Genomic DNA, 23,363 nt, shown 5'->3' with positions numbered 1-23,363 from the left:
TTTTGTTTGTTTATGCCTCAGGAGTTTCAGCTGCTAAAACAAAACAATAGAAGCCCAATAGAAATCATCACAGAAATCCCATTGGTTTCCATTAAAATCAATACAATTCCCATTAAAACCATTACAAAATTCCTATTTGTAGTGTGTTTTGGGCATTTTTCCAATAGGATTTAACACCCCACCAATAGAATCCATCACATACCAGTAGACACCATTATAGTTTCCATTAAAATCAATACAATTCCCATTAAAACCATTAAAACCATTACATTTTCTATTGTGTTTTGGGCAGGGTTCTATTGTTTTTTCAGCTGGGGCCTATTAGCTATATGTGCTGTTCTATTGTCGGTTCGTTTTCTGTTGTGTTGCTGCCTTGTTAGTGTTACCACAATTTATTTTAGGGCATGTGTGAATACAATTTTTTAAAATGATTTATAATGTCAAAATTCAGTTTACAAAAGAAGTGTTTAAACTATAAATGTACCTCCATGTCAAACTGGACCAAAAAATTACATTCACCTTATTCAACAATCTTATTAGACAACAAAATATACTTAAGCAGTCTAGATGTTTTTGAGATTACGTACAGTTAAGCTGATCATTTGAGTGTTGTCTGTAACTTGAATAATTCAGTTTGCAAAAATATTAGTACCTAATCAGTGATCGCCAGATAATCTGACCATGTGTTTTTCAATTAATATTTCAGTTCTGTTCAGAAATCAATGTATCTTGCATTCGAGCATTAAACAGTTCCATTTAATCATTTAGCATAATCTGTCCATCTAAAGCAATATATTCACTAAGAGGTCTTTAAGAATCTGAACGCACCAGTTCTTCAAAGAGATGGGGCTCTTCTTCCTGAAGAATCACAATGAATTTACCTCTTGCAATCACACCACTTGAATGCACTGTGGAGCAGATCTTTCTCATGCTATTCTGACTGGTCAAATTAGTATATGTGATTTCAGAATATAGTTCCTCATGAATTATTCTCTGCTCATGCAGTTTATCTGCAATGCTCTTCACATTTTTAACCCTTTGAATGAGAGCTGATCTGTGTTTCTCAAAGAACTGAGCTTTATCAAACTCAGAACACAGATGCAGCTCTTCCTGGACTTGCCTTGGATTTACGGGGGCTAATTCTTCTTTCCATATTGTAGCCTTCCACACAGACGTCCTGTCCTCCTCTCTGATAAGATTCATTTTTACATCATCATGCTGATGTTGCTTGACCTTGAAGAAGTTTGGGTCGATATCTGTTCTAAATGAAATCCCCTCTACGGGATGGACAGATGCACCAGGAACCTCAAGAAGGTGAGGTGTTTTCAACCGAAATGGTCTGTCAGGTCTGGGATGGCTGATCAAAAGACTTGATTTTTCACTCTGCTCAACTTTTTCTCTTGAACAAGTATCATTCGCTGGAAAAAAGTAGATGTGAAGGATGAGAGGCTCTTTACACCGCATGTAGAGAAGGAGATCACAGTGTTTTTCGCACTTTATGAACAAATTTATGATTAGAGTTATGAGAGAGAAGGATGGTTGGACTATTTTGGCATGATAACGGGTCAACTCTACAGATTGTAAAGATATTCCTTCATCTCTTGTGCTGAGGAGCTTCACAGCATCTCTGAGAGAGGGGTCAGACTCTGCTAAACAGGCGTAATGAGGCAGATGAGTCTCCTCCAGTTTCCCTGAGATCACTGTCACATCAATCACAGGACCAATTCGCTCACACTGAAGCCTCTCCAGCTCTGCTCTGAGGAAACATCCATCTACTGCACGGTACTGGAGAGTGACGTCACCAGCACAGACCCATCGCATTCTGGTCCTGCTGCACTCGAATCAACCCGCCGGGGTGCTGATCCTGAACTCTGACCCTCCTTCATCTGTACAGACTGACGGCTCCACCTGAACCCACTGATCAGAATCAACAATGTGAACACAAGACTGACACACTGGGAGCGGCTGAAGATTCAGTCCAGACGGTTCAGAGTCAGAGATGTTCATCCTAGAACAGAGATGATAATGACAAATGAGATGATAAATGTATGAGAAACATATACGTTGATCAGATGTCATCACTTTTCCAGCTAAACATTTAAGTTTTTATCTTATTACACTTTTACATATACAGTGAGGAAAATAAGTATTTGAACACCCTGCTATTTTGCAAGTTCTCCCACTTAGAAATCATGGAGGGGTCTGAAATTGTCATCGTAGGTGCATGTCCACTGTGAGAGACATAATCTAAAAAAAAAATCCAGAAATCACAATGTATGATTTTTAACTATTTATTTGTATGATACAGCTGCAAATAAGTATTTGAACACCTGTCTATCAGCTAGAATTCTGACCCTCAAAGACCTGTTAGTCTGCCTTTAAAATGTCCACCTCCACTCCATTTATTATCCTAAATTAGATGCACCTGTTTGAGGACGTTAGCTGCATAAAGACACCTGTCCACCCCATACAATCAGTAAGAATCCAACTACTAACATGGCCAAGACCAAAGAGCTGTCCAAAGACACTAGAGACAAAATTGTACACCTCCACAAGGCTGGAAAGGGCTACGGGGAAATTGCCAAGCAGCTTGGTGAAAAAAGGTCCACTGTTGGAGCAATCATTAGAAAATGGAAGAAGGTAAACATGACTGTCAATCTCCCTCGGACTGGGGCTCCATGCAAGATCTCACCTCGTGGGGTCTCAATGATCCTAAGAAAGGTGAGAAATCAGCCCAGAACTACACGGGAGGAGCTGGTCAATGACCTGAAAAGAGCTGGGACCACCGTTTCCAAGGTTACTGTTGGTAATACACTAAGACGTCATGGTTTGAAATCATGCATGGCACGGAAGGTTCCCCTGCTTAAACCAGCACATGTCCAGGCCGACTTAAGTTTGCCAATGACCATTTGGATGATCCAGAGGAGTCATGGGAGAAAGTCATGTGGTCAGATGAGACCAAAATAGAACTTTTTGGTCATAATTCCACTAAACGTGTTTGGAGGAAGAAGAATGATGAGTTCCATCCCAAGAACACCATCCCTACTGTGAAGCATGGGGTGGTAGCATCATGCTTTGGGGTGTTTTTCTGCACATGGGACAGGGCGACTGCACTGTATTAAGGAGAGGATGACCGGGGCCATGTATTGCGAGATTTTGGGGAACAACCTCCTTCCCTCAGTTAGAGCATTGAAGATGGGTCGAGGCTGGGTCTTCCAACATGACAATGGCCCGAAGCACACAGCCAGGATAACCAAGGAGTGGCTCTGTAAGAAGCATATCAAGGTTCTGGCGTGGCCTAGCCAGTCTCCAGACCTAAACCCAATAGAGAATCTTTGGAGGGAGCTCAAACTCCGTGTTTCTCAGCGACAGGCCAGAAACCTGACTGATCTAGAGAAGATCTGTGTGGAGGAGTGGGCCAAAATCCCTCCTGCAGTGTGTGCAAACCTGGTGAAAAACTACAGGAAACGTTTGACCTCTGTAATTGCAAACAAAGGCTACTGTACCAAATATTAACATTGATTTTCTCAGGTGTTCAAATACTTATTTGCAGCTGTATCATACAAATAAATAGTTACAAAAATCATACATTGTGATTTCTGGATTTTTTTTTTTTTTTTTAGATTATGTCTCTCACAGTGGACATGCACCTACGATGACAATTTCAGACCGCTCCATGATTTCTAAGTGGGAGAACTTGCAAAATAGCAGGGTGTTCAAATACTTATTTTCCTCACTGTATATGTAAAAACTCCTAACTCTAATATGCCAATGAAATGAAACAATGAAGTTTGAAACAGGCTTTATACAATGTTCAGATTTTTGTTCTAGAAATGTCATGCAAATTCATGTTTAATTATACAAAGTCTTTGTGTAATTAAATAAACATATTTAAACAATTTAGAAAACCGTTGTCTTAACGCACTGAGTTGGGGAAAGTGTGATGATGTCTGTTCAAATGTTTACCCTATTCACCTGACGTGAGTGAAGACACCTTCACAAATGGCTGAATTTAGCTCGCAAAATTTCGCCAAGCAGTGGTAAATATGACCGCACTCTGTATTGTACTCTGTTTTTGTCAATAAAGAAATGGTGCTAGCAATGCTCTTTATTTATGTCTAAAGTATTTAAAAGTTTGAAATGATTAGCAATGTTAAGTGCTAGCCACGGGTGCAGACCATGTAGCTTACAAACTAAATTTGCTAACATTATATCAAATAAGTGATGATGTCTAACATTATGTTTATTACACAGCAAATGAACCAATCAGAAGATGGACCATTCTCTATGTTCACCATTCAGGTAAGCACTGCAATAAAACTCACACTAAATCATTAATTCATACCAAATCAAGCATTCTTTAGTTTGTAAACTTTAGTTTATATTTTAGCATTATTTTGATCTTTCATTAGGCAGAAGACTCTCTGCCATTGCAGTCCCACATGACCAGGAAGGTACCCAATATCAGTGCACAGGAGAAAAGATTTCCTACAGGAGAAAGATCATCACATAGTGATTGCTTGCATGTGTCTTTTTGTCTCAAACAGCTACCCCTTCACTGCAGAGAAGCTGAAGGCTAAATATTCGATTGGAGTCTTTCTCTATGGATCACTGCAGTCACATCATGTTCTTCTTTTTTTTTTTTTTTTAAAGAGTGGGTCGGATCGCGTATCAAACTGAAACCACAGGCAATAATCGATAATAATAGGCTGATTAAAAAACACATTATACAGGCACTTTTTATTTAATGTTATTTTATTGTTTAATTGTATTCAGTGTATTAAACTTTCAATAAAACACTTGCAATGGGTTTGTAAAATGTTTTTGTAAAATGCTATTTGTATTGCTATATAGACATATTTTAAAAATTCATACAAATATAAAATCAAATTGTTTTCTGCAAAGTCCACCAGAATCTTATTTCGGCATCTCCCCAAGTACCACTGAGGTGATGTTTATATTGTTTTACTGTATAATTTTTTAATGATTGCATACCAAAATCATGACAAATGCTATTTACATTGCTGTATAGACATATTTTAAAAATTCATAAAAAGATAAGATCAAATTATTTTCTGGAAACTCCACCAGATTCTTGTTCTTCATCTCCCCATGTACCACTGTCGTGATTTTCATGTTGCTTCACTTTTTAATAATGGCATAGGCCTACCAAACTCATGACCAATGACCAACTTCTTTTCTGCAAACTCCCAACAGATTCTTGTTCTACATCTCCCCAAGTACCACAGAGGTGATTTTCATGCTGCTTTACTGTATCATATTTTAATAATTGCATACCATAATCATGACAAATGCTATTTACATTGCTATATAGACGTTATAAAAATTCATAAAAAGATAAGATCAAATTGCTTTCTGGAAACTCCACCAGATTCTTGTTCTTCATCTCCCCAAGTACCACTGAGGTGATTTTCTTGTTGTTTTACTGTATAATGTTTTAAATAATTGCATACCAAAGTCATGGCAAATGCTATTTACATTGCTATATAGACATATTTAAAAAATTCATAAAAAGATAAGATCAAATTGTTTTCTGGAAACTCCACCAGATTCTTGTTCTTCATCTCCCCATGTACCACTGTCGTGATTTTCATGTTGCTTCACTTTTTAATAATTGCATAGGCCTACCAAACTCATGACCAATGCTATTTACTACCTCACTGTAAAGACATATTTTAATCAAGTCAAGTCAAATCACCTTTATTTATATAGCGCTTTTAATAATACAGAATTGTGTCAAAGCACTTAACAGTATCAAATTGGAGGATAGAGTGTCAGTAATGTATAATGGTAAGATTAAACACTCAATTTTCAGTTAAAGGCAATTCATTATTGAATTCAGAGATGTCATTGTCTAGCTCAGTTTAGTTTAAATAGTATCTGTGCAATCAAATCGGCGATAATCGCTAGAAATTAAGTGTCCCCAACTGAGAAAGCCAGAGGCGACAGCGGCAAGGAACCAAAACTCCCTCTGAGACAGAATGAAGAAAAAAAACCTTGGGAGAAACCAGGCTCAGTCGGGGGGCCAGTTCTGGCCAGACGAAACCCGGCAGTTCAAAAGTTTATATTTCTATTTTTTATTTTGTTGCAATTTCTAACAATAATAGTATTATGTAGTTAGGTATTTTATAATAAGTAATAAAAGGATAAAATCAAATTGTTTTCACCAATATGCAGTTATTAAAATATGATACTGTAAAGCAACATGAAAATCACCTCAGTGGTACTTGGGGAGATGCAGAACAAGACTCTGGTGGAGTTTGCAGAAAACAATATAATTTTATCTTTTTATGAATTTTTTAAATATGTGATACAGTGAGGTAATAAATAGCATTTGTCATGACTTTGGTATGCAATTATTAAAAAATTATACAGTAAAACAACATGAAAATCACCTCAGTGGTACTTGGGGAGGTGCAGAACAAGAATCTGTTGGAGTTTGTAGAAAATAATTTGATTTTATATTTGTATGAACTTTTAAAATGGCTATATAGCAATACAAATAGCATTTGTCATGATTTTGGTATGCAATTATTAAAAAATTATACAGTAAAGTAGCATGAAAGTCACCTCAGTGGTACTTGGGGAGATGCAGAACAAGATTCTGGTGGACTTTGCAGAAAACAATTTGATTTTATATTTTTATGAAGTTTTTAAATGTCTATACAGCAATGTAAATAGCACTTTGGTATGCAATTATTAAAAAAATTATACAGTAAAACAACATGAAAATCACCTCAGTGGTACTTGGGGAGATGCAGAACAAGATTCTGGTGGACTTTGCGGAAAACAATTTGATTTTATATTTTTATGAATTTTTTAAATATGTGACACAGTGAGGTAATAAATAGCATTTGTCTTGACTTTGGTATGCAATTATTAAAAAATGATACAGTAAAACAACATTAAAATCACCTCAGTGGTACCTGGGGAGACGCAGAACAAGAATCTGTCGGAGTTGTCAGGAAACAATTTGATTTCATATTTCTTTATGAATTTTTTTTTTTTATTAAAATATGTCCATATAGCAAAACAAATAGAATTTGTCATGATTTTGGTATGCAATTATTAAAAAATGATAAAGTAAAACAACATGAAAATCACATCAGTGGTACTTGGGGAGATGCAGAACAAGTTTCTGGTGGAGTTGTCAGAAAACAATTTGATTTGATATTTTTATGAATTTTTAAAATATGTCTATATAGCAATGTAAATAGCATTTGTCATGACTTTGGTATGCAATTATTAAAAAATGATACAGTAAAGAAGCATGAAAACCACAACAGTGATACTTGGGGAGATGCAGAACAAGAATCTGGAGGAGTTTGCAGAAAACAATTTGATTTTATATGTTTATGAATTTTTTTAATATGTCTATATAAATAGGCCTACCATTAAACAAGAAGTGCCTATAAAGTGTTTTTTAATCAGCCTATTATTATTGATTAATTGACTGTGGTTTCAGTTTGATACGTGATCCGACCCACTCTTTAAAAAAAAAAAAAAGATTTGCAAAGGTTTCGAAGCTTCATGGCTCCGAAGCGCAGAGTACAAGGTAGTTTTGACGAGCAGTTTTGACTCTAGGGTTAGTCGATTAACATAATAAAGCGATTATGGTAAAGTTAGTCCCTATTGGTTCACACACTAGCTAATTTAAATAATGGAGGTCTTTAAAAACTACACATAAAGCTTTAGCACATATTGTTTTAAATGCTGTGTGTAAATACACAAGTTGTGTTGATTTTTAAAATACACATAAATATGTGTAAAAGAGGTTATTCTTTTCTACACATTTTTATTTAATATTGACACAAAATTTGTAAATTACATAAAGTGTGTGATTTTTTAACACATCTTTTCTAAGAGTTTCTTTTCTTTTTGGGTGCGTTGGTTTTCTTCTGTTTCTTGGGTGCGGGAGTTTTCTTCTTCTTGGGTGCGGGGGCCTTTCTTTCTGTTTTGGTTACAACATTGTCCATGTTAGGTCTTTGTTCTGGTATCAGCAACATAAAGCACACATGTAGGCTAATATTTACAGTTAGTGGTGTCCACACATAAATTACAGTAAAGCACAATTGTATACATCGTATAGGCCTATGACCGACAAATGTTTTTCTCATTCATCAAAATCTCTTACCAATTAATATGTTGTTTAAAATGTTCGTTGTTGCTGGTGCAGAATTTCTAGCATTGTTATAGTTAGGGTTGTCTCGTTCAGTGTTTGTCTCAGTATTAAGTCATGTGACAAAGAAGACACATTAACAGTTTTTGATGATGACATCCTTGCACATAAAAAAATACTTCATACATTACACTATATTTTATATTAGCTTCTTTACAGTTTATAAAAGTAAGCATTCATGTTCATTAATCTATTATGGATGTATTATGAACACTGTTTCATATACAATATGAAAACTTTCAAGTCAGATATATGGAATATTCCTCCATATTGTGGTTGATTTTGTGTGTAAGCACTGTGACATGTGGCCAAGTATGGTTACCTACATATTCGGAATTTGTGCTCTGCATTTAACCACAGCAGTGAACACACACGCATCATGAACACACACCCAGAGCAGTGGGCATTTATGCTGCGGCGCACAGGGAGCAGTTGGGGGTTTGGTGCCTTGCTCAAGGGCACCTCATACAGACAAACTTTTTACTCTGATTGCTTTAAAATTTATTTTTAATATATGCCTATATGTCAGTTTATTTTTACTTCATATTTTTAATCATTTTCACAGTTGGCAGATATACATTGTCCCACTATCAGTACCATCAACATGGGACTTTTTCAAAATATTTTCCAACAAGGACTGTCTACTAATAACAACAAGGTAAACTCACTTTTACGTGGTACTGAGCATTCAGGATCAGAAGGCTTGCGTTTCCTGCTAACACCACCTGTTATCATTAAGCACAGTACATATCATAGATTACACCTGTAGCTGTAATACTCATAATCTCTTTCATAAATGACAATGTTCTCTTACCCAGTTCTTTGAAGAGGTGTTCTCATTTTTTTCCAGCAAATAATAAAAGGCTTTTTTGAGACATTCAGATGTTAATAATTCAAAGAGCTTTCTCATTTTATCTTGATCTGTTTTTTTTGCTTTGATAGCTGCATAGTTTTCGTCATGTATCATGCCCTTGCTGTGTAGTTCATCTGCTATTGGCATCACTGAAGTAACCCTTTGAATAAGTTTTGCAGAGTTTTTATCCACAAACCTGGCCTCTGGGGATAAATGAATACAATTTATAATACTGCAACTTTAATACACATGAAAACATGGAGTTTTGTTGTTTGTTTTGTTAGAAAATATAATAAAGATCATAAAAACAGCTAGGACATGTACAGGACAGCTTCCCACTTCCACCTAGACCTTATTTACCTCTCTTTTATGCAAATAATCTTTTGCATAAAACAGCCCAGTACTCAAACAAGTCAAACCAGTTCAGATCAGAGTGGACAAAGAGAGCCACCTCAGGACATGATTATTCTAGGTAATTGCAGGACCATGCAGCCATGTTTTTGTTCCCAAGCTGGCGCAAGCGAAGTGCTTAGGGCATGCCCAGTCAGGTAATCAGGGGGTTTTAAGCATGCACCTGAAAGGAAGCCTCAAGATGTGATCCTGTCTTCCGGACAAAAAGTCCCAAAGTCTCTTTCAAGGAAAATCTGTTCACTCATATTTGCAATGCCTCCTGGCAGCTATTTCAGGCATGCAAGGCCAAGACCAAAGTCCTCATGCTCAAATAGCATTAAAAGGCACATATTTCAGATTGAACCAGCCAATGGGCATGATGTGGAGTCCTAAGCATAGCAAACACGTTAATGTGGGGCCCACATGAGTTTCACATGGGCTACAGGGGTACAGAGTGGGCATGGGCTCAAAATGGGCATCTTATCTGGGGCCCACTTGGGTGACCCAGCTAGGACCCACATGGGTGAACCCAGGTGGGCTCCCCATGTGGTTCCCAGTTGGGTAATTAATGGGAAATGTGTGCATGGGCTCAAAATGGGCTACACATGGGATCCTATTTGTTTTATCAAATATACAAGTGCAAACATAATTAATCCCATATAGGGTGATAACATGGATATATAGTGCACATATGTGTCATTAAAATGATTTTTGTTGTTGTTTTGACACTTGGATTACTTAATCAAAATCTAAAAATTCCCCTCCTTTTTTTTAGTCTATGATTCCAACACTCATGCATTTCTACCCAATTTTCCACTGACATTTAGCAAAAAATACAAAAATGCAGCCACTTTAATTGTGCTGACAACTTTCTCGCGAGATCCCATCCCCCACGACATCAAACTAGATTGAGTGACTCGTTAGAGAAACCTAACGAGTAGTAAAGAGAAACTCATTTTGTCTATCTAGTCATGAAGATGTACATATATTTCAACTTCAGCAGGCTATTTTTACAGCTAACGGTATGTGAGAGTGAACTGGGCCAAAATACAAAAAGTTAAACATTCAATGTGATGATATATTATTTGAAGATGTATGTATCATGGCCAAATAGTTATTTTAAAGTATATACATCCTGTAAATTATATTTAAGTTAAATTTACAATACTTTACATATACAGTAGCTACATTTAAAGGAAGATTCTAGAAATTAATTTTGAACTTTCTGTATTTGATTATTCTTTCTTACTAAGTTCTTAGAAAGTCCAGCCACTATCAATCACAACAATATATAGCCTATTACAGATGATTTAAGCATATACATCGTCAGTTGTTGTTTTACATGCACACAGACATTATTTAATAGTTGTGAGATGCATAAGAAATCTTTAGACACGTAACACAAACCATAATCCATAACAACAAAAGACAATACTTTATTTAACCTTTTCTGATAAGAAGTGTGCGCTGCAAACGCGAGCATTTTTGACGAGTTTCTGTCCAGTCCACTCGTTTTATCGCGTTTAACTACAGCTCAGGGGCGCTGGAAGTGGGGTGCTGAGGGTGCTGCAGCACCCCCTGTTTTTTCTGTGGGCAACTGTTTAATTTTTGGGAATATTAAAAAAAAAATCGGAGTGTCTATTTAAGTGCAAATAGCCATGTTGTTGGAAGAGGCTATTTACACTAACTGCACCCACAAACATATAATTGGGATAGCCAAATTTGCAAAAGACGATCCTCAATTGTCAGATTCAGTGGCGCAGATGGTAAAGCGCGTGCTATTGTTCTTTTGACACGATCGACTGGGGTTCGAATCTGCCTTTTGGTGAACTTTTTTTCTCCATTTTTAAATTTCAAATCACATCAGAAAAGCATTTATTTTTTATAAAAAATGACGGAAATAATCAAAAAGTTGAACATAAAGTATCGGGTAGGGTTAGGGTAGGTGTAGGGAGAGCTTTTGTCCCAATAAGGTGGCATCCATTTAATAATTTGAAATAAACTTAAAAAATTACACTCAATAAGTTATTGCATACTATTTTATAATGTATTACAATGCAGAGGTCCTGCTATTTTAACATAGAATAAATAGAATCTAAAGCTGTTTGCACTGTGTAACTAGCATATAACTAAAGAATACTGCTATTTTCACTTAGTGTAAATAGCCTCTATCGCAACCGGTTCTAAATTATGTCTGATCAAGCGGGGCATCTTTCTCTCTCTGATGAAGCAGTAACAGGAGTAAAAAAATCTTTGTCTGTCCATCCAATGAAATCCATGAATATGTAACGGTATCCACGGTATAGCAAAATTTATATCAACATAATACCGGTAGTCACTTTAATACCGGTATAGCGCCCACCCCTAAGCACTAGTGTGTTCGACTAGAAGCGACGTGGCGCAGATCGATCAGTGTTTGACATCCGCGAGAGCGACTCGAAAGTGTACAGAGCACTTTGCTCTCTATTGTGCGGTTTTGTTTACTACACACAGACCGAAGCGTGCGTGATGCACAAGGTGATTTCAGCATCTGCTGTCTCACTAAATGAGGATATAAACACATGAACAGCATCTCCAGAACTGCTCTGAGAGTCACTTCATGAGTATTTTACCGTTTGATTTGAGTAAAAACTAGCCTCATATCATATACACACGGAACTGTAAGGTATTCACAGCAATAAAACATGGTGAAAGAAAATAAAACACGGAATTATGAAAGTGGATAAAGATTTTCAATTTCTTAAAGTCTTTAACAATCTAGAATAAATGAATAGAAATGATGATTCTGTCTGAGCTATGTGTTTTAAATTGAACATGCACTAGTGTAAATGTAGCCTAACAGAACTGAAAACTATTTGAACTTTATTAAAATTATTTGCACTGATTTATTGTGTTGGATATATTTTTTTCCTTTGTGTAGTGGCTCAGGAGATGAGGCTTTGAGTCTATATAAATGTCAAGAAGCTGAAAAAATAGTTTTTTGAGATAATGTAATCTTGTTAAAACTGATTTCATAAAATTGGTATCGAAAAAAGTATCGTTCAGGAACCGCTATCGAACTCGATACCCAGCCCTAGTTATGACTATACAAATGTTTTTGCCTAAATTAGAATTTTAATTTTTTTAAGTAATAAGCATTTTTCTTACAGAAAGTAATCGGACAGTCATGTTGATGCAGTGGAGCGGAAATTGGCAGACCCCACATTCCAGAAACAAGTGGTAAGTTCTAACATGACCATTTAGCAGATTCACAGGGCTGAACGTTAATGTTTTTGCACTTACAGTACTGTGCAGAAGCCTTGGGCCACCATTTTGTTTTCTTCCTGTTTTTTTTAATACTGCCTATAAATTTCCATAAATTTTGGTTGTATTCTAATAAAAACTCTGAGATAGTCATTATACCATTTCCAAAACAGCAAATATAATGGTGGCCTAAGACATTTTCACAGTCCTGTAGCTTTTTTGCTATAGAGGCAGAATGTTTTTGTACCACAGGCAACACAATTGTAGTACAAGTATAAAACATCTGTTACAGTGGTAACTGCATAGAAATTATAGGAGTGTTCCATATAAATTGTGAATAATAGACTTGTATGAATGGGCTCGATGCACACAGTAGATTACAACTTCCAGCGTAAAATAGCAGTGCACCATCGATTAACCTATGGCTGCACGATTTGGGGGTAAATGTAATTGCAATCATTTGGGTACATTTTTTATGTTGTCTCCCCAATAATGATAATCTTGTTTTCCGTTAGGTTGCTGTGGTGGCAGAAATTGGAGGGAGTACTGTGGATGAAGCCACAAGAAGAATGATGGCCTTCGTTTTGGACCACCCCTTATCAAGAGAGTTCAATTTTGTTGGCCGGCATGGAAAGCGAGAGTTTTGGGGGCTCAAACTGCTTGAGGTTGTATAAGGTATGTTTACTTGCTGTTGGATTATTAACATTCATGTGCAAACAGAGGTTATTCGTTAGAGTTGAGATTGTTCTTCGTAAATCAGTGGAATAAAATGAGTTTGATTGTATGCAAATAATTGTCCATACTTGGACAAACAATACCCCAAATTATGAGAATATGGACCAGGTGTACTGCTTATTTTAGTGATAAGTAACTGTTAATTTGTGGTGTAGCGATCACAAAACTCAGTTTATAATAAATAATAAAATTCAAACTTTATTAAAGACAAGTACATTCTAAAAAATGCTGGGTAAAATATGGACAAACCCAGCGATTCGGTTGTTTAGACCCAGCTGTTGAGTTACTGTCCAGAAGGCTGGGTTAAAATTTAACCCAACTGTTGATTGAAAACAACCCAGCATGTGTTCTGTCCAATATTTACCCAGCACTGGGTTGTATTTAACCCAGCATTTTTTAGAGTGTACACTAATACAAGTGAAGTGATACTAAAATAAGAACAAATGAAGACATCGGATGCAAAAAGCATCTGAAATGTTCTTCTAAAATCATTTTTATCAGGCTCTTATGTTCATGTTCAGTTATTTTACTGTAATGGCAATGAAAAAGACCTATATTTTCCTGATAAAAATTATAATTGTTTAAAAGAAAATTTCAAATGGACAGATTTTGACATTTGTGATTAACTGAGACATTTAATTTTTGTGTGAACTATGCCTTTAAATGTTGCCCTGTGCCCTTGTTTACACATAAATAATTAGTTTATGATGGAATATTATATCTGATACCATTTATTGTATTTCCTGAAAAAAATGGAGATGACTGCTTATTTATTGCAAGGGCTTAAATATGGAATTTAAGCTAACTTTGCTCTTTGTGTTTTACAGGAAGCTTGAAAAAATTCTTACAAACCAAATTACCAGAAAAGAAGCAGAAAAGTCAGTGTCAAAGTGGCTAATCGGTGACGGGAGGAAACCGTTCTGCGAGGTCACGTAGTGGAGAGCAAGATGGGCAAGTCTTAATATATTCTTGATTTTTAAATGGAAATACAATCTTTAAAAAGACAAGAATCATCAGTTTTAACTGAAAAAGTGGCACAGTGGTTGATTAATTGTTGTCTTTTCAAAGGGCCGTTGGGAGAGCGAGGACAGAGGAGTGAGGAGCTGCACTGTTGGTTGGTTTGTTTGATTGTTTGTGAAATGTATTTTTAGAGTTTTCAGATATGCATATACAAACGATTCAAGTTATGGCAAATAATGTTTGTCAGGAGCTTCACTTTAACTTTTTTTTTAAGATACTTATGTTTTGTAAAGTTGTAAATATACAAGTTGTAATGGTTACGTTCAAATTATTCCAACGAAACATTGCTTAAAGCATTCAGAATAAAAGTTATGAAGTTTTTAAAAGAAATATAGTTTTTCCAGGAACTCAAAATTAACTGTTTTTAGATACATGTTTTATAAAGTTATAAATGTACAAGTTATGATAGTCATGTTTAAATTATTCCAAATAAACTTTACTTATAAGCATGAACTACTGGTTTCTGTTTATTGAATACCTTTATCATTTTAGTGAATTTAATGTAATGTTTGTGTTTAGGGGTTTACTGTAAAAATAAGGTAACCCAAGCAGACAAATATATTAGCCCATGTGAATACCCGTTGTGGCCCATAAGATACCTACATAAGACCTAGTTGGGTCCCATCACTAACCCATGTAGGCAGACTCATGTAGGGACTAAATGGGAGCTACCTGGTTAACCCATATGGGCCCATCATCAGCCCGTCTGGGCTAACCCATGTAGGGCCACCATGGAAACTGAAGACAAAATTAGCTGGGTCCCAGTTGGGTAGCTTTTGGGTAGTTTTGACTCTACTAAAGCATAAAAATACCATATGTTTGCAGATATTTATGAAACATGCTAAGTTAACATACTTGTTTATCTGAAAAACAATGCTACAGTCAGTTATTCTCCTTTGAAAATGTGCGTTCCGGGCGGGAATGTCGGTTTGTGAAACCCGCCCGCATGCCAGTTTACCCAATTGTATTTCGGCACCCCGGGTTGCCAGTTGGCGGAAAACACAGCGCATTTCATTCCGTTCATCGTCATGTGCCCTGAGGAGGAGGGGCCGGGTGAAAAAAACCCTCTCCAATATTTTGAATTTGGACTGCAATACACTTGGTTCAACCACTCTGTGTCAGTCCTACATACAGCACCTTTAAACATTGTGGACAGTTTGGTAGGTGGTCAATCTTATTTGATCTTGGAAGAAACATGCATAGTTCACCCAAACATTAAAACACTGTCATAACTGACCCACACTCACCCTCAAGTTTTTCCAAAAGAGTTTCTTTCTTCAGCTGAACACAAAAGATATTTTGAAGAATGCGGGTAACCAAACAGTTGATATATAGGTACACAATTGTATGGCATGGAAAAAAAATACTATGGAGCAGTGGCTACCAGCAACAGTTTTGTTACCAACATTCTTCAAAATGTTTTATTTTGTGTTAAAAAGAAGAAAGAAATTCATACAGGTTTGAAACAACATGTGGGTTTTTGGGTGAACTACACCTTTAAACAGGGTTTGATACTCAGTGCGTTCCAAACGGGATATATCGCTCTCCGAAGGGCACTCCAGACTGAGTGAAAACAATCCTGGCCGCCATATTGAAGGGTCATTCCAAATCGAAGTGCTCAAAACTGGCTACTTCAAAGGGCCCTTCGGAATGAAGGATTTCGAAGGGTACAACTGGGGTACAACTGATGGACACTTCGGGCCCCCATGATCCTTTGCGCTATTCTTTCCATGATGACAGTGCATCCGTGTGGGCATGGGGTGATGACGCAGAAGGGCATTTCAAGAAACAGTTGTTTGGTCCCCTACACCCTTCAACCCTTCAAAGCTCTCACTCCGGAGGGTAAACCCTTTGAAAGAATTAGGGCATAGGGATGAGCCCTTCCGAATGGAACGCAGGGACTAGCTTGTGTGCAGGCAAAGAATGTGAAGCTGACGTCACGCCACATAGAGTTCTGGGAAACTGCTTTGTTTTTCTGCCATACTGAGAGGATCGCGCTGCCTCTCCGCTATTGAGTTTAGGGCAGTTTTTGATTTTCTGTCGTGATTGTGAAATTGTATGTCATTCATGCTGCATCAAGAATGGCAAAAGTAACTCCGGTACTCGTTCTGAGAGAAAACTGGACAGTGCAGTATGTTTTTTTTACCTTTTCTCTGTGTAAAAACAAAGGAAGCAAGTCGCGGAGATGACGAGAAGACGTGGGATATTAAATCTATTAGTAATGTCACCAATTAGCCACTGCCTGTCACTCAGTAAAAGAATTCTATTGTTGCGTGTTTTTGAAAGTTTTGATTTTGTTTGGTTCATTTAACATCACCTTAACGAGTATGATTCTCACTCGGCTTGTGAATTAGCGAACTTGAAGAGGGACATAAGGCTTAATACAGATGTTACTTAAGGTACCAAGATAGTGATAAGACAAAATTGTAAAGCGTACTATGTGCAGATACACAACTGGCATAAAGTTGGCTTGATGTTCGATATTTGCATATTTAGGGACCGTCTCTAAAGTTACATGCGATATTGGTATACACTTCTCTAACTTCAATAGCATATAAGCAGAATGACTTGCAGTCATAAAAACAACTGTACATCTAGGTGTCAACGACAATGCACACCTTTTATATTTTTTATATTTATTAAAATAAACTGTAAATCATTTGTTAAAAATTCAGTTTTTTTCAATACCAAATGGGCTCAAACGCAAATTTAAAGCTCAATAGCATTTGAGCAGAATGACTTACAGTCATAACACAAACTGTAAACTGTTCATCTAGGTGTCAACTGTAATGCGCACCTTTTATATTTTTGATATTTATTAAAATCTACTGTAAATCATATGTAAAAATTGCTATTTTTCAATACCGAATGGGCTCAAATGCAAATTTAAAGCTCAATAGCATCTGAGGAGAATGACTTACAATCATAAAAACAACTGTAAACGGTTCATCTAGGTGTCAACTATAATGCACACCTTTTACATTTTAGATATTTATTAAAATAAACTGTAAATCATATGTAAAAATAGCAATTTTTCACTACCGAATGGGCTCAAATGCAAAGTATGCCATAATTTAAACCTCAATAGCATTTGAGCAGAATGACTTAGTCATAACACAAACTGTAAACTGTTCATCTAGGTGTCAACTATAATGCACACATTTAACATTTTTCATATTTATTAAAATAAACTGTAAATCATTTGTTAAAAATTTTATTTTTTCAGTACCGAATGGGCTCAAATGCAAATTTAAAGCTCAATAGCATTTGAGCAGAATGAGTTACAGTCATAACACAAACTGTAAACTGTTCATCTATGTGTCAACTATAATGCGCACCTTTTACATGTTTTATATTTATTAAAATATACTGTAAATCATATGCAAAAATTGCTATTTTTCTCTACCGAATGGGCTCAAATGCAAAATATGCCATAATTTAAAGCTCAATAGCATTTGAGCAGAATGGCTTACAGTCATAAAAACAACTGTAAACTGTTCTTTTAGGTGTCAATTATAATGCACACCTTTTACATTTTTTTATACTTAAAATATACTGTAAATCATGTGTAAAATTTGCTATTTTTCACTACCGAATGGACTCAAATGCAAAATATGCCATAATTTAAAGTTCAATAGCATTCGAGCAGAATTACTTACAATCATAACACAAGCTGTAAACTGTTCATTTAGGTGTCAACTATAATGACTCCAAGTCATTCTCCTCAAATGCTATTGAACTTTAAACTATGGCATATTTTGCATTTGAGCCCATTCTATACTGTAAAAATAGCATTTTTTTTTTACATATGATTTACAATTCCCTATCTGTCGGTCACTACGAGTTATGTCGTGACGACATTATGAGGGGTTCACTTGGGAGCCCCAATCATCTCTGACTTTAAGAGAAAACACCAGTGAAATTTGGCTAGTGGATTTTGCATACCTGAGTCACTCCCCGTGCATACGGGTATAAATAGGCGGCAGGTGCATCCACTCTTCAAACTTTTGTGAAGAGTGGCACCCTCTGCCGCCACCCATCCCGGTCTCTCTGGCTCGAGCAGAGGACCGCCAGCTGGCGCTCTGGGAGATCTGAGGGTCACAATAAGAGCTTTTATGCCGGGTACGTCCCCACGGACCTCTTATTCCTCAAGCAGTGAAGGTCCCGTTTGGTTCCCGAGTGATTTCGCTGGCCCGTCTCGAGCGGCTTCCAGCATTTCATTTGGTGCGCCCCGCAAGATCAAATGTCGATTACAGCATCAGGGGATGGGCTATCGTCCTCCAAGGATGAAGATTCGGCGGGGCTGCCCCCCTCGGTTGTTGTCACCACCACCAAATCGGACCTGGAGTTGAGGGCCATGCTTGCTCAGGCAGCCGTGAGTATCAGGCTGCAGGTCAACAGTCCGCCCAGTCCCGAGCCCTCGCAGCTGCACGATTGGTTTCTCAGAGCAGGACGCGGCTCACAACTGCGATCTGCTCCGGTGCCTCCCCTTCGGGCTGTCTCTGACCCCCCGTGTCTTTACGAAGGTCACGGAGGGCGCCCTTGCCCCGCTACGGGAGGTGGGCATCAGGATCCTTAACTACATCGACAACTGGCTCATCATGGCCCTGTCGCTAGAGCAGTTGTGCGATCACAGGGACCTGGTGCTCTGGCACCTCATCCAGTTGGGGCTTCGGGTCAACTGGGAAAAGAGCAAACTCTCCCCTGTGCAGAGAATCTCTTTTTTCGGTGTGGAGTTAGACTCGGTGAGTATGATGGCACATCTCACCAACAAGCATGCCCAGGCAGGACGGTGGCAAGGCAAACACATGTTGTATCGCACGGACAACACTGCAGCTGTCTTGTACATCAATCGGCAGGGAGGTCTACGATTACACCGCATGTCACAGATCGCGCACCATCTCCTCCTCTGGAGTCAGACGCGGCTCAAATAGCTGCTCGCCGTACACATTCCAGGGGAGCTCAATCGTGCAGCCGATGCGCTCTCACGACAGCTCACGTTCTCTGGAGAATGGTGACTCCATCCAGAGACAATTCGGATAATCTGGAGTCGATTCGGGGAAGCTCAGGTGGACATGTTTGCTTCCCGCGAGTCCTCCCACTGCCATCTGTATTACTCCCTGACCGAGGCCGAGTCATTCCCCTCAAATGCTATTGACCTTTAAATTATGGCATATTTTGCGTTTGAGTCCATTCGGTAGTGAAAAATAGCAATTTTTACATATCATTTACAGTAGATTTTAATAAATATAAAACATGTAAAAGGCGCGCATTATAGTTGACACCTAGATGAACAGTTTACAGTTTGTGTTATGACTGTAAGTCATTCTGCTCAAATGCTATTGAGCTTTAAATTTGCATTTGAGCCCATTCGGTACTGAAAAAATTAAATTTTTAACAAATGATTTACAGTTTATTTTAATAAATATGAAAAATGTTAAATGTGTGCATTATAGTTGACACCTAGATGAACCGTTTACAGTTGTTTTTATGACTGTAAGCCATTCTGCTCAAATGCTATTGAGGTTTAAATTATGGCATACTTTGCATTTGAGACCATTAGGTAGTGAAAAATAACTATTTTTACATATGATTTACAGTTTATTTTAATAAATATCTCAAATGTAAAAGGTGTGCATTATAGTTCACACCTAGATGAACCGTTTACAGTTGTTTTTATGACTGTAAGTCAGGGGCGTAGCCACAGGTGTGCCAGGGTGTGCCGGTGCCTAAAAACAGATTCAGAATTATTATTTTTTTAATCGTAATAAACATGGGCGGCGCTAAGGAGGGGCGAGCAGATGCTTCAGCACCCCCAAGAAAGACCAAAGCACTGCCATAGCACCCATAAGAAATGAAATAAAATAAAAACATTTGACTTATTACGCATTCATAACTTGTGCATTGCAATATAACGTGACATGATTAGCAGGCGCACTTTTCGAATTTTATTTTAAAAATGGATCGGTTCCTTGTGCCAAGTAGGCCTGTCCCCGACTAAAGATTTCACTAGTCACACGTAAATTGATTAATATAATAACCCAGGCTACTAACCGTCCTTTAATATATAGGCGTATAGCCTATTCCGCGCTCAAGCACACGTATAAAACTTGCAATGGCAAAAGTAGGCTAATGATTATGAATCTGTTGGGGGAAAGGGAAAAGAAAACATTTTAATTATTTGTTAATAAACTAGTGATTTCTTCTCAGTCAGTGTCGGCTGAAAAGATAAAGTTGCCGAATGCGACGCTGCACTCGCCATCTCCACATGAACTTTAATAAAGAAATGTACCTTTTCATTCCGACTACGTAATTAGAGATGTTATACTATTTTTACAGGCTATATCAGCCCAGCCTGTTCTGTAACGTTAGTAATACACAGTCTTGGTGTTTTTTTTTTTTTGCACATTAATCTGACAGTAAATGTGGCACACCCAGTTTTTCTGATGCACACCCAGAGTCTCTTTTCTGGCTACGCTCCTGCTGTGAGTCATTCTGCTCATATGCAATTGAAGTTAGAAAAGTGTATACCAATATCGCATGTAACTTTAGAGACGGTGTATGGCCTTATTTTACTGCCAAATGTCGAGAGCGCATTTTTGTAGCGCCATAGTAGATTAATATAATGCGCGAGCGCGAATCTCCCGCTCGCTCGCTCGCGGATTTCCTTTACTTTTGCACAAAACCGGACATGTCTCCTCTCGCTCAAAGTGTGCGTGTGCGCGCTCAAACTTTGTCCGGTGCACTCGCAAATCTCTCCGTGCTCTAGATATTAATTATTTTCACACCTGGATTAAACATCAAAAGTTATCAACCAATCAGGTTTTTCTACGACTGACCCGATGAAAATATTAGGCCTAAGAGGGAGCTGGTCCTGGAATTTCTTTACAATTTAATAATATTTAGTCATATTAATCAAATGAATATTAGAAATGGCTAGGAATCGGGTGCGTATCTATGCCTATCAAATTTCTGAAACAAAAAAATTGTAAATTTACATTCAAATTTTGTTCATGATAATAGCTTAAAGAGATAAGTCTAGACCAGACCTGATTATACAGTATGTATAATGTTCGTACCTTCGCATCGCTCCCGCTGCCCTTCTTGGTTGTTCTCGGTCATTTTTGTGGATAACCCACGATTTCAGATTATAATCTAATATTTATTATTATTATTATAAAACTGTCGATGTTATCCTCTTTCAACGCTTCGTTGCAACACATACATGAGGTGGGTTTTAGTCGGAGAAAACGAAAGTGATTTGTTTAAGGTAAAAGACGATATGATTGGTCCAGGTGATCCGTGCGTCACACCTTAACCAGCACAAAACTATCACGTCGATTTGATGTGTCTGTTCTATCGCAGCTCATGTTTAATATCACAATGTTAAAATAGAGTAGGGTAGAGTGAGTTAAAGTAGCCTACTGGTTTTCCCAAAATAACCACTATAAAGTCAAGATAAATTTTCGTTGTAAGTATGGACTACGTTAACAAGAGTGATGTAGTAGTATTCAACATGAAGCTTACACTGGTGATGTACCTGAAAGAAAACGGATTTCACAGTAGGATAAGTGATCTAATTTTCAGCAGTAAGTCTTTTAAAGCTTGTTGTTTTGCAGTTATTTATTTGATTATTGTTTATTGTTTATTTGGATCCCCATTAGCTTCCACAGAGTGGTTGCTAGTCTTCCTGGGGTCCTCAACTCAATCCAAAACAGATTAAAAAAAACAAAAAACAAATTGACTTATCACATCACAAACTATACATGTCAGCAGAAGCAGCACTTAAAAATATACATCTACATATTTATAAGCATATCCTCACATTTTCTTCGAAATAAATATGTACAGTTACTCTCTTATATTTATGGGAACCATAATCCAAGCAACAGAACCTCGATAAAGTACAGTCTTTTTCATCAAATTTTTTCATGGACACGGTAAAAAAAAGTTGATCCCTACTCACTTGACGTGTTTTTTAATCATGTCCAAGTCCCACATAAACAAGCTTTATGATAACAAGGAGTATGATATACTTGAATACCTTATAAAAATATACCAACAATCGTAAATGTAATTTAACCTTCACCGGCAGCCACGATAACTTTCTATGCATATCACTAACATTGGCCCGAAACTGATAATGAAGCACTAACCTGGCTGCTCTGTTCTGAACCATCTGAAGTTTTTTTAGGTGTTTCTCCGAAGCACTCGACCATACCATAGGGCAGTACTCAAGTTGCGATAAAACTAATGACTGTACCACATCTTTTAAAAGTGAAGATGGGATAAATGCAAAACATTTCCTGGCCACCGCTATACCTTTTCCCATAGTACTTACTATATTATCTATATGTTTGGACCAGGACAACGTATTGTCAAGCATCACACCCAACTTAACATGTGTTACTTGTTCTATACCCCGTTAATAAATAAATTCAAATCAGCAGCTTTAGTCATACTATTTTTGTTACTAAAAACAATACATTTGGTTTTTTCTAAATTTAAAATCAATTTATTAATTTGAACCCACTTCGTAATTGTTAACAACTCATCACTTAAATTTTCCTGAAGCTCAGTTAATGTATGTGCCGCGGAAAACATTGTAGAATCATCAGCATACATAACTATATTTGCCTTACCAACAACATATGGTAAATCATTTATAAAAATGGAAAACAATAATGGACCTAAACAACTACCCTGTGGTACACCACAGTAGATATTTTTAGCCTCCGAGAAAGATCAATTATAAAACACTCTCTGCTTTCTATTAGAAAGATAACTTCCAATCCAATCAAAAGCTGTGAGTGAAAAACCATAACATTTTAGTTTAGCAACAAGAATGTCATGATCAGTAACATCAAAAGCTGCTGTATAGTCTAATAAGACAGCACCGACCAATTTTTTATCATTTAGGGT

The 23,363-nt window shown here is 37.2% G+C and overlaps 2 protein-coding genes across 3 annotated transcripts; both read right to left on the bottom strand.

The window, feature by feature from the left end:
* Positions 1-110: 110 nt before the first annotated feature.
* LOC131532429 (guanylate-binding protein 4) lies at positions 111-1,958 on the bottom strand. The gene has a single exon (XM_058764082.1). It carries the CDS (start codon positions 1,819-1,821, stop codon positions 811-813), a length of 1,011 nt encoding a protein of 336 aa, XP_058620065.1. The 5' UTR covers positions 1,822-1,958; the 3' UTR covers positions 111-810.
* Positions 1,876-21,687, bottom strand: si:ch211-66k16.27 (NACHT, LRR and PYD domains-containing protein 1b allele 3). Of its 2 annotated transcripts, none has more exons than XM_058764104.1 (4): positions 21,521-21,687; positions 9,015-9,256; positions 8,869-8,925; positions 1,876-2,008 (listed from the first exon to the last, which is right to left on the bottom strand). In XM_058764104.1, exons 1-4 carry the CDS (start codon positions 21,561-21,563, stop codon positions 1,994-1,996), a joined length of 357 nt encoding a protein of 118 aa, XP_058620087.1. In that variant the 5' UTR covers positions 21,564-21,687; the 3' UTR covers positions 1,876-1,993. The 2 variants fall into 2 exon arrangements, with proteins under 2 accessions (XP_058620087.1, XP_058620078.1); XM_058764095.1 differs by lacking the exon at positions 1,876-2,008 and adding an exon at positions 6,774-7,972.
* Positions 21,688-23,363: the final 1,676 nt, after the last annotated feature.

Source organism: Onychostoma macrolepis, chromosome 02 (assembly GCF_012432095.1).
Source record: "Onychostoma macrolepis isolate SWU-2019 chromosome 02, ASM1243209v1, whole genome shotgun sequence".
NCBI classification, from domain to species: Eukaryota; Metazoa; Chordata; class Actinopteri; order Cypriniformes; family Cyprinidae; genus Onychostoma; species Onychostoma macrolepis.
Note: the sequence above shows the minus strand (reverse complement) of the source record. Positions and strands in the feature narration are given on the sequence as shown.